We start from the raw sequence: 16,485 nt of genomic DNA on the forward strand, positions 1-16,485 counted from the left end.
GGTGAGGAACTGGACTGTACTTGTTCCTAATTTTACTTAATTTAAATGCAGGCGTTCCCCTGTGGCCAGGGGCGGCCTGGGGGATGCGGGCAGTGCCTGGCCAGTAGGAAGGGCTATGGGAGCCCCCTGCAGCCGGCGCCCCACCGGGACGGGGAAGAGCAGGAGTCGGTGCAGGTGCAGCGGGACCGGGGACGGAGGGCAGGCTGGCCTGCGGGCGGGGAGGGGAGGGTGGCCACTGGGTCAGCTCGGCTCCCTCCCGCCTTCCTGCAGGCGCGGCCGGGGAGCCTGGAGGGCCCGGTGGACGGAGGGCCAGGCCTGCAGTGACCCCTGGTGGCCACGGGGACAGCCGCTGTGCCCCCAGCGGTGGGTACTGGAAGGTCAAGCTCTCTCCAACCACCCCCCCCCCCCCCCCGCCCCAACCCAGCTTTCTTTTTTTAGCTTTCTTCTTTTTAAAAAAGATTTTATTTATTTATTTCTGAGTGACACAGAGACACAGGCAGAGGGAGAAGCAGGCTCCCTGCGGGGACTCGATCCCAGGACCCCGAGGTCATGCCCTGAGCCGAAGGCAGACGCCCCACCACGGAGTCCCCCCACCCCCGCAACTCCCGTCTTTCCTCAGCTCTCCTCACTGCCCGCCTGCCTCCGGGACAGGCAGGCTTCTCTCCAGTACGATCTGTGTGCTTCTGGAAGTATTTTTTAAATGCCCCCATCGCTGTATCTTGTCACACTGCGGCCTGGTTGCTCACTGTGTCCCTCCACTTCCAGTCTGTGACCTCCTCAGGGGCAAGGGCACGTCTCAGCCGGGGCTGCATCTCCAGGCCTCGCACACAGGAGCCTTGAGGGGCACCGACCTATAACTGTTAGGGGATCCAGGTCACAAAGATCTGGGTTCCAATCCAGATTCTGCTGCTTACTAGGTGGGGGGCCCGGGGCAGTGGCCAAATCTCAGTGACTCCGGGTACAACCTGTAACCAGGTAACAACGAGCTCTGACATCTGGCATCATGGAGAGGACCACACAGGTGCACACACAGCTTCCCCCCCCGCCCCGACCCTGAGTCCCCCCACAGCCTCTTAGGAGCCCTGCACTCCGCCCAGCGCGGTACCAGCCATCGGTCTTGGGGGACCCGGTGGACAGTTTGTTCCCGTCCTGTTGCTGCCATCGTTACTGTGGACGACCTTGTCCTTCCTTAAACAGCGGGCTGCAGGGCTGCAGGGCTGTAGGCTCCAGGGCTCCAGGGCTCCAGGACACCAGAGCACCAGGGAACCAGGGCTGCAGGGCTGCAGGGCTGCAGGGCTGCAGGGCTGCAGGGCTCCAGGGCTGCAGGGGACCAGGGCTCCTGGGCTGCAGGGCTGCAGGGCTCCAGGGCACTAGGGGACCAGGGCTGCAGGGCTCCAGGGCTCCAGGGGACCAGGGCTCAGGGGTCCAGGGCACCAGGGCTGCAGGGCTGCAGGGCTCCAGGGGACCAGGGTTCCAGGGTTCCAGGGCTCCAGGGCACCAGGGCTCCAGGGCTCTAGGGGACCAGGGCTGCAGGACTCCAGGCCTCCGGGGGACCAGGGCTGCAGGACTCCAGGGCACCAGGGGACCAGGGGACCAGGGGACCAGGGCTCCAGGGTACCAGGACTCTAGGGCTGCAGGGCTCCAGGGGATCAGGGCTCCAGGGGACGAGGGCTCCAGGGCTCAAGAGGTGCAGGGCTCCAGGGCTGCAGGGCTCCAGGGGGACCAGGGGACCAGGGCTCCAGGGGACCAGGACTCCAGGGCTGCAGGGCTCCAGGGGATCAGGGCTCCAGGGGACGAGGGCTCTAGGGCTCAAGAGGTGCAGGGCTCCAGGGCTGCAGGGCTCCAGGGGGACCAGGGGACCAGGGCCCCAGGGCTGCAGGTTTTCCTCCCACTCCTTCCCCCTCCCTCCTCCCAGCCCTGACTGAGTTCCAGGCACCCGGGGCCCATCCTCTCTGTACTCTAGCCTCTGTCCCTGACTATTGTCCTCTGCGACCTCGGTCCAAGTGTTGGCCTCTAGGACGACAAGTCCCAAATGTGTCTCTGTGACACAGGCTGTAATCTCACATTTGGGGACATGAAGCAACATACCTGGGCAGTAAAATGTAACTGGCGAGCGTGATGACGTGAGAAGTAGGGACAGGGAGGTGGGGGTGGGGTGGTGGTTCCAGGAGCCCCACAGAGCGAGGGGCAGGCCCACCGGGAAGGGAGAAAGGCCCCAAGTTATGGGGGTGCTAGGCTCACTCGGGGCCCGCCACGCGTGTCTGGGGTGGGAAATCTGACCTGCACCCTCTGCTTTAGGACCACACAGCGTGCTTCCACTCCGTTGGCTTTGTGGCACGTAGAGAAAGTCCTGTTTACTTTTTAAAAACATATCTGTTTTTAAGATTTTATTTACTAATTTGAGAGACAAAGAGCGAGAGAGCGAGCCAGAGCGAGCTGGGGGGCAGGAGACGCAGACTCCCTGCTGAGCACAGGGCTCCACGGGGTGCAGGGCTGGATCCCAGGACCCCGAGGTCACCACCCGAGCAGAAGGCAGACGCTCCACCATCTGAGCCCCCAGGCGCCTCCAGAAAGTTCTGTTTAAGCAGAACACCGGGTCATGGGGTAATAGGCACGAGGCTCCTCAAGGTCAGGGTGCCAAGACGGCAGCAGCCGCTGCCTCCCAGTTGGGTCCTTCCTGGGTGCTGCCCCTGTCGGTGGGCAGCGCCCCTCGGCACCCGCGCGCGAGGCTGAGACTTGGTGTCATGACCCTGATCAGCCCCAAAGCGCCCATGAGCTCGGCGAGAACACTCCCCCGATAGGACCCTCTGGGACGACGACTGTCGTGGACGTGCGCTCGCACACGCTTTGCATGTCTGTTGCCTACGACGTCCCCACCACCTGTGCCCGCCGCCTGTCCCCACTGCCAGCCTGGCTAAATCCGGGTCATGCCCCAGGCCTCAGGTTCCAGGACCTTCCTGACCACCGCGCTGCACCCACCGGGCTGGGTCAGCTGCACACGCATCCTGTCGCCGCACTGAGCACACCCGTCCCATGGGCACCGATGGGCTCTCATCCGCGTGCCCCCCCCAGGCTGCCGGCTGGCAGGGGGCACCGGCTGTACCTTCAGGGCCTGGCACGGAGCTTGGGAGTGGGGTGCCGACCCTGCCTTGCAGGAGCAGGGGGGCTCCTGAGCTGGGGGGTCTCATGCGCCCTCCTTCAGGCCCTCCCACCCTCTCCTCTTATTCCCACATCAGTGATTTTCGGTGAGGTTTCCTGTCCGGCAGGTGCTCAGTTGACTCGAGTTAGCCTCGCAGCCTAGCCTTCCCGGTGGGCCTGCCCCTCGGGCTGCGGGCTCCTGGAACCACGACCCCACCCCACCTCCGTGTCTTACTCTTCACGTCCCTCACGCACGCCCGTTACGTTCCTGCCTGCGCGCACCATCCTGCCAGCACCTTACGCCTTGTTGGGCTGGGCTCCGGGGAGGGCAGGGGACAGCCCTGCAGAGGGGGCTGGCAGTGGGGGAGGCACTGGCCTGCCCTGGAGATCCGGGAGGGAAGGCACCTATGATTAGCGTGATGGATTGGATTTTGGGGGTTCTCTGTTTCCCACTGTCAGACATGATCTATTTCACGTGTTTATACCGAACGCGTAGAATGGGTCCGATTTCATTTTCTGCGGTTTGTGCGTTTTCTCCTCCAGTTCCCTGGGTGTGGAGCCCCAAGGGAAACGGAGAGGCCGCGTGTGTTTCCAGGCGGTGGCCGTGAAGGATCTTGCACACGGGCCAGAGGCAGGACGCCCGGGAGCAAGCACGACCTGAGCAGAGGCAACGGGATATTTGGGAGGGAGCGTGGCCTGTGTGGCCAGACAGGAACCGGGCTCAGCTGGGTGCACCGGGCTGGGCCTTGGCTCGGGTCCTTTCCTACCTTCCTCCCCCTCGCCCCCACCTGTGGATCCGGCTCGTGGGGACGTCTTCACCTGCAGTGTGGGCGCGCAGATGTCCCCCAAGAGCGCAGACCTCTCCCCCCTGGGCCTGGAGCCCGGCCTGCTCCCGCCCCCGTCCTTCTCCTCCCTCTGTGGGGCGCCTGCCTCCCTCCGAGCTCATCAGGTCTCCTCTGCCTCCAGCGCAGCCCCTGCCCTCGCCCTGGGTCTGGCTTTGACCGCCACCCTCAGAACCACGCCAACCTGTCCCTGCGGCCCCGCCCTCCGGCTGCTGGCTGCTCGGCGGCACCCCAGCTTCTCTCCGTGGGCGGCCCTTGGGCCCCCTCCTAACCTTCTCCCGCGTTCCTGGCGGGAGTCTGTTGGCCGAATCCCCCTCTTCTCACTGCGTGGAGAGGGGGGACGGGGCGTTCGGTCCTGCACCAGTTCAGTCCCGGTGCCCTCCCCATGCCCTTCCCCTCTGCTCACTGCCCTCGGGTGCCCTGGGCCCATGGCTTTAGACCCCATGTGGTGGCCCCACATTCCTATCTCCTGACCTGACCGACCTCTCCTGTGCACTTCAGACAGGACAGACAGGTCGGCTCTCCTCCTCCCCTTAGGTCCCCATAAAGCCCTGAGCCCTCCCCTCCTTGCTGGGGGTGACCGGATGTACCCACTGCTCAAGCCGGGGGCCCCCACCGGCCTCCCCAAGCTCCACCCCAGTGACTCCAACAGAAACTCCGGATGAGGAGTCATCCTCACCTGGATCCCTCCCCCAGTTCTGGGCTCCTCTCCAAAGTGTACCTCGGGTCCCCTCACGCTGCCCCTCTTGCCAGCACCACCGGGGAGCCCCGCCACCCCAGCTTTTGTGTGCTGCTGGGACAGCCTCTTCCCTTCTTTTCCCGGCCCTGCTCGTGCCTCCCCTGCATTTCTCACACAGAAGAAAGAAGTGACCTCCTCGGAATATCAACAGGCCCAGTGTAAATACTCCTCTGCTTAGAACTCCCACTGCCTCTCCTCCGCCAGGGAGCAAACATGCCCCTTCGGATCGTGCCCGGCAGGCTGGGCCTGTGTGCGTCTCCAGCCCCGTGGGAGGCCGCCGCCTTCTCCCTCTGTGCCGGGACCTTCTGCCAAGCACAGCTCCTCCCTGCCCTCTTCCCTCCGCCTCCAGGCTCTGCCAGTGTGTGTGCATGCGTGTGCGTGTGTGCACGTGTGTGTGGGCGTGTGCACACGCGTGCGATGGACTTAAACATTCTGGAAAGCATAGCAGGTAACACGAGCACCTGCATACCCACCCCCCAGCTCAATTTAATTCCAAAGATGTCACATTTGCTTCAGATTTTTGTTTTCCTAAGCAGCCCAGAGCGAGCAAAGGCCCCGCCCTCTCTCTACCCTCCTGTCTCCTTTCCAGAAGGAGCCCCCGAATCCCATATTTTTCCATTGCGGGGCCTGTTTCTACACTTGCATGACACGTGAGTGTCTGTCAACAGCATCTAGTATCTGGGGGCACGTTTAGAGCTCGTATGCATGCACGTTAATGCCGGGGCAGGGGCAGGGGCAGGCTTGGGCGGTGGGCCCGGGCCCACACACGCGGCTCTGGCTGTCGCTCCAGCCTTCCATCCAATCTGCACGTCTCACTTCGATTCTCCCAGTGATGGGTGGTGGTGCCATTTTCCATCTTTGGCCACTAAACGCCGCTGCAAGGAGCACTTGCACGCGTCTCCTTTGGCACGGATTCGTTTCTCTAGGGCAGACCCTTAAGAGCAGCACTTCGGAGAAGAGTGTGCCAGCGGGCGCCAGGAGCCCCTCTGTCTAGCACGGCCGCCACCCTGCCAGGTGCCCTGGGGGCCCGGAGCCCAGAGCCTCGCGCGGGTCGCTGGGGCCGTGGCCTTAATCCTTCTCTCACCAGCCCTTTCCTAAAGTGAGAGCAATACAAAACGACAGCCTCCCCGCCTTGAGCTCAAACCGAGAGGGACCCAGGATGCGAAAACAAACATCTAGGTGCTTAACAGGCGGAAGGTACGGTGCTCGCACTTCATATATTTGCTTCAGATTTTCCAGAGTTTGCTCTAAGTTCTCCTCCGGATTCCTTCACTAACCCTCCCAGACCCCCGCCCGCCCTCCAGCAGGCCCCTGAGCTGGGGCCGGAGGGAAGCCGAAGCACTAGTTTCACAGCCTGTGTGGGCGTCCGGAGGCGATTTACAGTCGTGTTTGTTATTATTCACACGAATGGTTGTGTGCCACAGATGCTGCAAGATTCTCAAGCGCCCAGCAGTGTTTCTGAGATACCCCTGCGTCGACGCTTGTGTATCTCGTCCGGCGTCCATCCGTTGTCCGGACAGTGTATTTTAGGATTGTTTTCAGGTTTTGGGCATTGGAACAGTGCTGTGTATGCACTCCACGAGGGCAGAGACTTTTTATGTTCTGTTCGTGCTCGGTTTTGAGCTCCTGGAAGTGTGCCTGGCATGTAAGAGGTGCTCAATGCTCTGCCTTGAGTTTAATGAGTAAATGAACAGCCTCATACCCGCTCCTAGGCTGCTCACTTGCAGAATTTGCCCGGAATATACGCACGACGTGAAGGGGCTAGAGTTTCCGGTGAGCCGGCCACGCTGCCCTCCTGTTTACATACCCTCCACCTGAGAGCTCCCTTTTCCTCAGCCTTGCCAATGTTGGGGTTTTGAGACTTGGTGTACGCCTGTGTCCACCCTGATGCACGCAAAATCATATCTTACAGCTGATTTCATTTGCATTTCCCGAATTCCTTTCCGACCCCCTCCCCGTGACTTCCCTTGTGGCTTCTGGGTTATTGGATGAGCCGAAGTGGACTCGGGACTCGGGTGGGTTCGAGGTCACCGTCAAGCCCTCGAGGGTGCCGCCTGACACCTGCGTGGGCCTGGAGCTCTCCATGCGTTCCCGGCCTCCTCCCCTTCCTGGAGGGCTTTGAGCGCACCTGCCAGGCCAGACGTGGAGCCACAGGACGAGGAGCAAAGCGTGGAGGCCGCCCACGGTCAGCCTCCCTGCCGAGTTCCATCTAGAGCTCTCCAGGCTCCTGTGAGGGGCAGGGGAGGGCTCCCTGGGTGCGCAGGCTGCTCGGTTACTCTCTAGGCCCCCAGCGGTGAAGGGCCAGCCCTGGGCGCCCCAGGGCTCGGCGTGCTCTGGTCACAGCAGCCTCGACTCCTCTGAGGACCTGCATGTTCCCGTGGCGGGAGCAGCCTTTGGAGCCCTTGGCACTGCCCTTCCTTGGCACACGCCACGCCCTGCACCTTCCTGCAGGAGAACATACCATCTGGTCGGCTTGGCTCTTCTGACCACCATTTGGCCAAAAGAAGACAAGCGGGAGAGTCGGGGGACAGGCGTCACGGGAGGGCGGTGGGGGCAGGAGGTCCCTTGGCCTTGGGACGAGAGGAACGGACAGCAGGACGCTGGCCTGAGCTCAGAGCGCAGCATCGGGGCCACCAGTGCCGCGGACCTTCGGATCGGCTCAGCTGGGTTCGGGCACGAGCCCAAGACTCGAAATGTGCCGCCGGTGAATCAGCCAGGGCGGTGGGTGTGCGGGAGCTGGTGCCAGCTGCCATCGGAGAGATGCATTTCTACACGTAGGGGTGACACTCGCCCGAGATCCCTTCCCATCTGAAGAGCACTAAAAAATCATGACCTGCCAGCCCGGAGGGTGAGCGCTCTGCCTTAACCACCCCTTTAGTTTCTCTGGCAGAGCTTTAAAGCCATTAACCTTCCGTGGCAGGGAGAGCAGGTTCTCACTTAACTGGGGCTTCTGCAAAGTCTTAAGGAGCCGCAGCCCCAGGCCTGTGTCCCAAAGCGCCCCCTGCTGCTCCGCAAGGGCCGTCCCGTCTGGGAGCAGCCTAAGAAAAGTGGAGCCTGGCGGGGCGTCCTGCTCAGAGGCCCCGGGCCCTTGGCACGGCTGCCGCGGCCCCCTCACCGTCTTAACCCAAGCCTGTGTTTCCCGCGGCTCCTGGGAGCGGGCTGCGGGGTCCCCCGCCCCGCCCACCTCCCCGAGCCTCCCTCCGGGGACCTGCGCCTGTCACACACCGTCGGGGCGTCTGTACATACACCTTGGACACCCTCCCTGGAGCCCTGTGATGGCTCCTGCGCTGCTGGGGTTGCTCCAGGGCATCTCGGGGGTGCGCTTAGGGGTGCGCATGTGCCGTGCATCCCCCGGGAGACTACACCTCCCCTACGTGGACCCTTCCCACGCCTGCGCCTCCGGGCAGACACCATGTCAGCCAGTCAGTGGTCACGCGTCACGGAGCACCCAGGTGCCGGGCATCATGCTGGGTGCCGGCAGCATGGGCCCGGGCTTTAGACGCTAGTAGGGAAGAGAGACATTAAACGATGAGATGAATCATAGGTGAGCAAGGGCCCGCGAGGTAGAAGGACAGATGCTTCGGGAATATGTGTGAGTATGCGTGGGGGCGGTTGGAAACCTTTCCCCAGGAAATGGTGTTAAACTGAGACCAGTGGGGAGTGGGAGTTGGGAGCCGGGCATTGCTGGGGACGGTCCTCCACCCGGCCGGTCATGTGGAGAGAGCACGGACTGCCTGGCTGTACGCAGGCCGGGGCCCCAGCCCTACAGACACCCCGAGTTGTCAGGCCTGCAGGCCGTCAGCTCCCGGGAGGCGATCCCTGAGCCCCTGGGACGTCCTGTGGCCCCGAGGCCTTGGGCCAGGCCGTGGTCTGTGCTGACACCGTGGCTGTGTATCTGCCCAGGGGCTGGAGCCCGAGGCCAGTCGGGCAGGGGCTGCACGCCCAGGGGACGTGCCCCACACCACCCCGGGGCCCCGAGCCTGGGGGCGGTGAGCCACACGGTTGGGCAGTATTAATGCATTTCCACGATCATGGGGAGAGGTGTGTGTCCACGCGATGCCCCGGACGCCCGTGCCTGGTGTGCCTGGACTCTGCGCCAGGCATCCTTCTCCTTGACTGACGGCCATTGCGTCCTCTCCCTGCAATAAGCCATCATCGGCAGTGTGACAGCTGTGGGTCCTCCTAGCGAGGGTGGTCTTGGGGACCCCAACACGGGCAGAGCAGAGGAAACAGGGGCTGGGGGGCAAGGAGAGGAATATGAGGTGAGGAAGGAGCTGCGGGAAGGAACTGGACTCCTCGGGGCCTCGTGGTTCTCTGTGGGCCTGATCCCAGTGTGGTCACTTATTCAATTCCATTCCTCAGCTGAGGCTGGACCAGCCCCCACGAGACCTCACAAGGTGCCTACAGAAAGCCTGCAAATTGGTGAATTCGCGTGGAGTGGGCTCGGGGAGCCCAAGGGCGCGTAGAACCCACTGTGAGAGGCGAGCAGTGCCACCTGCGGCACAGCCACGCCAGTCCTCTTCCGGATGGCCCTCCTCGGGCTTGGCCCAGAGTCCCTGCTCCATATCTGTTGGTGGGGACGAAGGTCTCCCGTATGAAAAGGTAGGGGGAAGATCCCAGAACTGCCAGCCGTGCGGAGTCCCACGTGTTGAGAGCTCAGAGGTGACACCAGCAGTTTGTGTCACGATCACATACCCCTGGTGACAGTAAGTCAAGGGAAAAATAGGGTGAGTGAGTGGTTGAAGCAACGTAAGGAATTTATTGGCACAAAGGATTCGGTCATCTTTTTTTTTTTTTTTTTAAGATTTTATTTATTTATTCATGGGAGACACAGAGAGAGGCAGACACAGGCGGAAGGAGAAGCAGGCTAATGCAGGGAGCCCGATGCGGGACTCGATCCCAGGACCCCGGGGTCATGCCCTGAGTCGAAGGCAGGTGCCCAACCGCTGAGCCACCTGGGCGTCCCTCAAATTGTGCACTGGTCATTATAACAGGACCTTGTCCGTAGGGCTGTTTTGAGGATTGAGTGAGGTAACGTCTGTAAAGCGCTTGGCGTAGCGCCTGGCGTGCATTAAGGGGTCAGAGAACAACACAAACAGAAAGGATATTAGAGGTTTTAATAGATCATCCGACACCAACACACATCGGCGAGGGCTCAGGGCCATTCACCCTCCGGCCTGTCGCGCTGGGCCAGGCCCACACCCGCTCCGGGTTCTGCAGCAGCAGGTGCGACGGGGACCCGATGGGTCAGCTGCACTCTTCTGCACTGAAATGCTTGGGCTGCACTTTAAGGAACGGCTCAGAGCTCAGATGTGTTGGCTTCTCGGATGCGGTTTATTCTCTGGCCTCCCAGGAGGATGGGCCGGGGTGGGTGGGGGGAGGGACGGAGGGACGCCGGAAGCCGTGTGGGTAAAATGGCCCTCGAGTCCAAGCTCTGGCTGTGAAGACAGACGGCCCCATGTGTGGGGTCCAGGAGGAGGTCTTGGCAGGTGGGAAGTCTGGATTTGATCCCAGCTCCTTCGCTGCGAGTGAGAGGGACTGGGCAAGCCAGCCAGCTTTGTAGACCTCGGTTTATCTAGAAAAAGGGAAAAACACCTGATTTGCAGAGCAGTTGTAAAGATAAAATGATATAACGCGACATACATTAAACACCTGCTGTGCGGGAGGCGCCTCATAGAGGCAGTTGTGACCGTGTAAGTGAGCGACGCGTAGTCACGACCACGGGGGGGTGGGGGGGGGGAGAGGGGAGGATGGATTCGTGGTGACTGCTACTGTTTTGTGACAAAATGATCCTGTGAGACCGAATTCGTTTCCTTCTTGGAGAGAATGGCAACTCGGACGGCAGAAGGGTTGACTGGAGGCCTGGCAAGCGAGTGCGGTTCAGTCGGGGAGCCGGTGTACGGTTTGGGCCAAATCCCGGCCCCCATGACATGCTCATCGTTGACCTGGGAAGACCTGGGGGGGGCTTCAGGGGGCAGGTGGGGGCGCTTCACCTGGGGAGGACGGGTGACGAGCCGCCCGGTGGGACAGGTCCCCACGCGTTGGGAGTGGCTGAAGGGACGCTGGGGACACAGAGCTCTGGGGCTTTGGGAGCGGGCAGGATGCTGGTCTCCGCGGCGGGAGGCTGTGCTGGGACGCCCGGCCTGGGGGCAGCCGTGCACCTGGGGCCCCAGGTGGAGTGGACCTGACGTGGAAGGTTGAGAGCGGCCGTGCTCCTCCCGTCCTGATGCCAGTTGCCTCTTGCATCGGAACAAATTTTTTTTTAAGATTTTTATTTATTTATTCATGAGAGACACGGAGAGAGAAAGAGAGAGAGAGGCAGAGACACAGGCAGAGGGAGGAGCAGGCTCCATGCAGGGAGCCCGACGTGGGACTCGATCCAGGGTCTCCAGGATCACACCCTGGGCTGAAGACAGGTGCTAAACCGCTGAACCACTGGGGCTGCCCTGGAACAAATTTCTGGGAGAGGAGCCAACGAGGTGGTGGCTGCAGAACCCAAGGGGCGTGGAGGGATGTCGTCCACATGGGGTAGCCTCCATTCAGGTCACACTGCACAGAATAAACCTGAGGGGACCTTTAAAGTCATGGGGGCAGCTGTGCCCACCAACTGCTGGCGGAGAGCGAGACCCTCCCGGCCGTCGAAGGTTAATGTGTCTGTCACCACCTTGGGAACACGGTCCCCGGGGAAGAGGAGAGCGGCTGGGGCTGGGTACCAGGCCCTGCTCGACACAGCGACAGTGTGGATGGAGTTCGGTCCTCTGTCCCTTCTCTGGGGGGTGCGCGTCCTGGGACAGGTTCCCACACACGTTCCCAGAGGAAATGGAAGCTTACGGCTGCATCTGGGGCTTGTTGGTCGGACACCGTGGTTCTCAACGGGGACCGGCTTTGCTCTGCAGGGCCTCTGGCAATGTCCGCGAACAGTCCTACTGTCAGTTTTTGGGGGAGGTGCCACGCAGGGACGTTGCTCGACGCACAGCGCCCAGGGCAGCCCCACGTCACCCAAGCCTCCAGCCCCAAATGTCAGCAGCGCTGAGACTGCCAGAGCCTGGCTGGAGGCGGCAGGAAGGTTCTGGGTGGGCGGCCGTGGCCCCCTCCTCACGCCCATCACCTCGGGGCAGCTGGATGGGGAAGGTTCCCAGCCGGCTGGCCCTGGCCTGGTGGCCACACACGGAGGAGGAGGCTGCCGAATGCTTGGGGGCGGGGAGCAGCCCAAAAGGAGCCTCAGGCCACCCTCCCAGGGAGACGAAGGATGAGGCCGGAGATTTCATTTCAAGTCAACTCTTACTTATTTTAAAACCGATTTCCTTAAGCACATAATTATATGTTTATTTCCCCAAGGAACTCTTGAGGCTGGGAGATCTGCTTAAATTATGGGGACGGAGGCTGCTCACGGGACTAACAGGGTTAGAAAAGTCTCCTCTGAAGGAGCCCGGGAGGAAGGCCCGGCAGGCTCCCCTCGCGCAGGGGATGTGGGGAGGGGCCGGTGGGATCAGAGGCTTCAGGGGTCCTGCCTCTCCTCTCCGATCCGTCCAGTAGGTGGAGGGGAGAGACGTGGGGAGCGGACCATGCAGCCGCCTCCTGCGTCACTGGCACACGTGCGCACGCATACACACGCGTGCATGCACACTCCCTCTGGAAGGGACTTGGGTTGGCATCGGGGAGCAGCAGGGGGGCGGGGGGCCGGGGACAGGATGGAGAGCTGCGCCCCAGCTCTGACACACCTCGGGGAGACCGGGGAGGTGTCTTAGGGCCTGTCTCCCTCCCGGAGGAATGGCGAGACTCTGGCTAATGTGCCACCCGGCGAGAGCGCCGGTCGGGGCTTGGGCGGGCGGCTGTGGAAAGGACGCGAGGAGGTGCTGGCAGCCGGCGGCCTAGGCTGCCTTGGCCACACAGGAGGGCGCCGTCGGGGTGACCTGGCCGCCCCCCTGTCCCTGCTGCGTCTGGAAAACTCGGCTGTTGGCGCCACTGTGCGTGGTGGGGGCCCATGTGCCCACGTCCTGCAGGAGCTGGGAGCCTCGGCCTGGGACGCACGGGCACCGCGGACGCGCTCGTGAAGCACTGCTATCTCGTCGTGCGGGGCCTGCCATGGAGCAGACTGGAGTCACAGCCAATGGCCGCGCGACCGGCCCGCCCCACTCATCCTCTCAAAGCCCAGAGTGTGGTGCCGGAGCTGCTGGGATGGGATCCATCCGGGGAGTGGAGACCCGGCCCAGAGCCGTGGCCCCGCGTCTTCCCCGACCCATCACACAGGCTCCCCGCACAAGCACCCCACTGGCTGGGCTCCCGCCTTGTGCCTTGCTCGGCCCAGGCCTCGGGGCGCTGTGGGGCGGCTCCTCCCGGGGGAGCCCAGAGAAGGTCGCTGAGGGGCGTCCAGCCCTCTGGAGCTGGGGGTGTGGTTATCTGTCCTGGGGGCTGGCGGGGAGACATGCAAGGGGCAGGCGGGCCTCGGCTGGGGGTGTCCCCTGTGGCCCTCCGGTCGGGGACCATCGGAGATCCTGGGCTGCTGGGGGGCTGTGTCCTTTCCGTTGACCAGCTCCCCAGGAGACAGGCCAGGGATTGTCAGAGAACGGTCTTAGCCTCTTTAAGGGCTGAAGACCTGGCCCATCCCACCACTTTCTAGAAGTGTGGTCGAGAGCCTGAGCCACCTCATCTGAAGGACAGTCCCCAGCTCACGGGGCTGGCGTGGGGAAAGCTGTGCACACCGCAACCCTGACACCCCCCCCACCTCCCCCAGCACGGCCACAGCTCGCCTTTGGTCGGGGGTCGGGGCCTGCCTGCAGGGTCAGCGTCTGTCTGCGTCGCCGGCCCCAGCAGACACGAGGCTCAGGGGAGGGCGCCGCGCCCCTTACTTGGTCCGCTGGTAGAACTGGAAGACGGCTTTCTCCTGCTCGTAGGTCTCGATGGAGCCAGGTCGAAGGCGTCGGATCTCGGCGATGGCGTCCCCGGCAGCCAGGCCCCGCTCCTTCACCAGGTAGCAGGCCAGCATGGTGCCCGTGCGGCCAAAGCCCAGGGCACAGTGCACTCCCACCGCCTGGGAAGAGGGGGCTTGATGGGGCCGAGTCTGATGCCCTCCCTGGGGCTCTCCCGCTCCTCCCCTGCGCGAGCCTCCTTTCTACACCTGCCTCTTCTGGGTCGGGCTGGGGCCCCTCAGGTGTTGCAAGGATCTCGGGGGCGAGAGGGGATGTCAAGGTCAGGGACAGCTGTCCCCTACCTGGCGGCGTGGAGGCCACCAATCACCTCCCCCGTAGCTGGTTCCAGTGCTGGGCTCCCGGCCCCCCGCAGCCCTGTCCCTGCGCCTCCCAGTGCAGAAGCCACCGCGCGTGGGAGAGGCCGCTAGTCCAACCTGCGCCCCGAGGTGCAACCACCGGGTTCTGCACGGGGTGCAAGGCACGACCTACCGCCATTTAGCATTTGCGTTGATCATACGGAGAAACCCTAACACTTTGACTTACTGGGTTTCGCTGTATCATCAAAACGAGATTCCCTGACCCTTCTCTGTCACACGGTGGCTCCAGTCGGGGTGTGTGGGAGGCGGGTGGCCCCGAGACCCCGCAGCGGTGCCGCCTCCCACCTGCGTCTCCCCGTGTGCCGGCTTCTCCCTCTCCTCTCGCCACACTCCCTGCGGCCCGGGCCCTCCCGCTGCCCTGGCTCCACCTCCCGTAACCCCGCCCCGCCCCGCCCCGCCCCGCCCCGCAGCGAGGTCCCGCCCTCCTGCCCCCGCTGACCCCGGCCCCGGGCTTCACGGTCTAGTCTCGGCAGGGGGGGCCCCGCCTCCGCTCCTGGAGCCCCGCGAGGTCCCGCCCTCCTGCCCCGCCCCCCGCCCTCTCCCCGCTGCGGTCACCCCCTGTTCCCCACTGCCCTGCGCCTGCGGGGGCCCTCCCCCCTCTCCCGGAGCCCCGCGAGGTCCCGCGCTCCTGCCCCCTCCTGCCCCTCCCTGTCCCCCGCTGCCCCCGCCCTGTGCCCCGCTGTCCCCGCCCTCCTGCCCCTCCTGCCCCGCCCCCCGCCCTCCTGCCCCTCCTGTCCCCGCCCTGCCTCCCGGCTGACCCCTGCAGGCCCCGCCCTCCTGCCCCCGCCCAGCCCTCCGCTGCCCCCTCCTGCCCCCGCCCCCCGCCCTCCTGCTCCCTCCCTGTCCCCCGCTGCCCCCGCCCTGTGCCCCGCTGCCCCCGCCCTCCTGCCCCTCCTGCCCCGCCCCCCGCCCTCCTGCCCCTCCTGTCCCCGCCCTGCCTCCCGTCTGACCCCTGCAGGCCCCGCCCTCCTGCCCCCGCCTTGCCCTCCGCTGCCCCCTCCTGCCCCCGCCCCCCGCCCTCCTGCTCCCTCCCTGTCCCCCGCTGCCCCCGCCCTGTGCCCCGCTGCCCCCGCCCTCCTGCCCCTCCTGCCCCGCCCCCCGCCCTCCTGCCCCTCCTGTCCCCGCCCTGCCTCCCGTCTGACCCCTGCAGGCCCCGCCCTCCTGCCCCCGCCCAGCCCTCCGCTGCCCCCTCCTGCCCCCGCCCCCCGCCCTCCTGCTCCCTCCCTGTCCCCCGCTGCCCCCGCCCTGTGCCCCGCTGCCCCCGCCCTCCTGCCCCCTCCTGCCCCGCCCCCCGCCCTCCTGCCCCTCCTGTCCCCGCCCTGCCTCCCGGCTGACCCCTGCAGGCCCCGCCCTCCTGCCCCCGCCCAGCCCTCCGCTGCCCCCTCCTGCCCCCGCCCCCCGCCCTCCTGCTCCCTCCCTGTCCCCCGCTGCCCCCTCCTGCCCCCGCCCCCCGCCCTCCTGCTCCCTCCCTGTCCCCCGCTGCCCCCTCCTGCCCCCGCCCCCCGCCCTCCTGCTCCCTCCCTGTCCCCCGCTGTCCCCGCCCTGTGCCCCGCTGTCCCCGCCCTCCTGCCCCTCCTGCCCCGCCCCCCGCCCCCCGCCCTCCTGTCCCCGCCCTGCCTCCCGGCTGACCCCTGCAGGCCCCGCCCTCCAGCCCCCGCCCTGCCCTCCGCTGCCCCCTCCTGCCCCCGCTGCCCCCGCTGCCCCCGCCTGTGCCCCGCCCCCCGCCCTTTCCGCGGACCTCCCCGCGCGCGCTGGCCTCGTCCACGATGCGCACGAAGCGGTCGATCTGCTCGGGGGCGGGCGGGCAGAAGTCGGGGATGCGCAGCCGGTGCAGCGTGAGGCCGGGGCAGCTGTCGCTGTGCGGGGGCCCGCGCTCCGTCAGGGACACCAGGTGCCGCACGCCCTGCTCCCGCAGGAAGCGGTAGTGCGCGGGGAGCCGCGGCAGCGCCAGCCCCGCCAGCCGGCCCGGGAGCACCCACGAGAAGTTGGGGGGCTGCGCGCCCATCGCCGCGGAAGCGCCCCCCGCGCCCCGCCCCGCCCCGCCCCCGCCCGGACCACGTGGGCCCGCCCCGCCCCGCGCGGGGATTGGCCGAGCCGCCTGGGGGCGGGGCCGCAGCGCCGAGCGGGCCCTGAGTGACGGGCCGGGCGCCGCGGGCAGGCCGGGGGCCGGGGCAGCCCGCGCGCTGATTGGCCGGGCGGCCGGGGCTGGGCGGGCTTACGGCGGCGGTGCGCGCGGGGATTGGTGCAGCTCAGGCGGCGGCGCCGGGGGTGGGCGGGGCCGCCCGGGGGCGGGCTCTGCTGCTCCCTGGCGGCCGGTGGCGGTCAGCGCAGCGGGGTCCCCGCGCGTGCCGACCCGGGGCGTGACCTCCGCGCTCCGACTGGGCCCCGGGCGCCCCGGGTCCGCGCGGGCCTCCTCCGCCGGGATGGCCGCTGCGTCTCAGGGGCTTGGCGACCCGGGGCGGTGCGGGCGAGCGGCGCCG

General features: G+C 65.5%; 1 protein-coding gene across 5 annotated transcripts; it reads right to left on the reverse strand.

Moving 5' to 3' along the window:
• Positions 1–9,817: 9,817 nt before the first annotated feature.
• Positions 9,818–16,065, reverse strand: DUSP23 (dual specificity phosphatase 23). Of its 5 annotated transcripts, none has more exons than XR_007409165.1 (4): positions 15,744–16,047; positions 13,569–13,750; positions 10,713–12,799; positions 9,818–10,294 (listed from the first exon to the last, which is right to left on the reverse strand). XR_007409165.1 is itself a non-coding variant. In XM_025420723.3 (3 exons), the coding sequence occupies exons 1-3, from the start codon at positions 16,008–16,010 to the stop codon at positions 10,291–10,293; spliced, it is 453 nt and encodes a 150-aa protein (XP_025276508.1). In that variant the 5' UTR covers positions 16,011–16,065; the 3' UTR covers positions 9,818–10,290. The 5 variants fall into 5 exon arrangements, 3 of the variants coding, with proteins under 3 accessions (XP_025276508.1, XP_048962912.1, XP_025276509.1); XR_007409164.1 differs by having other exon boundaries at positions 10,713–12,892; XM_025420723.3 differs by lacking the exon at positions 10,713–12,799 and having other exon boundaries at positions 15,744–16,065.
• Between the last annotated feature and the right edge of the window lie 420 nt (positions 16,066–16,485).

The sequence above is a fragment of the Canis lupus genome, chromosome 38, assembly GCF_003254725.2.
Source record: "Canis lupus dingo isolate Sandy chromosome 38, ASM325472v2, whole genome shotgun sequence".
Taxonomy (NCBI): Eukaryota; Metazoa; Chordata; class Mammalia; order Carnivora; family Canidae; genus Canis; species Canis lupus.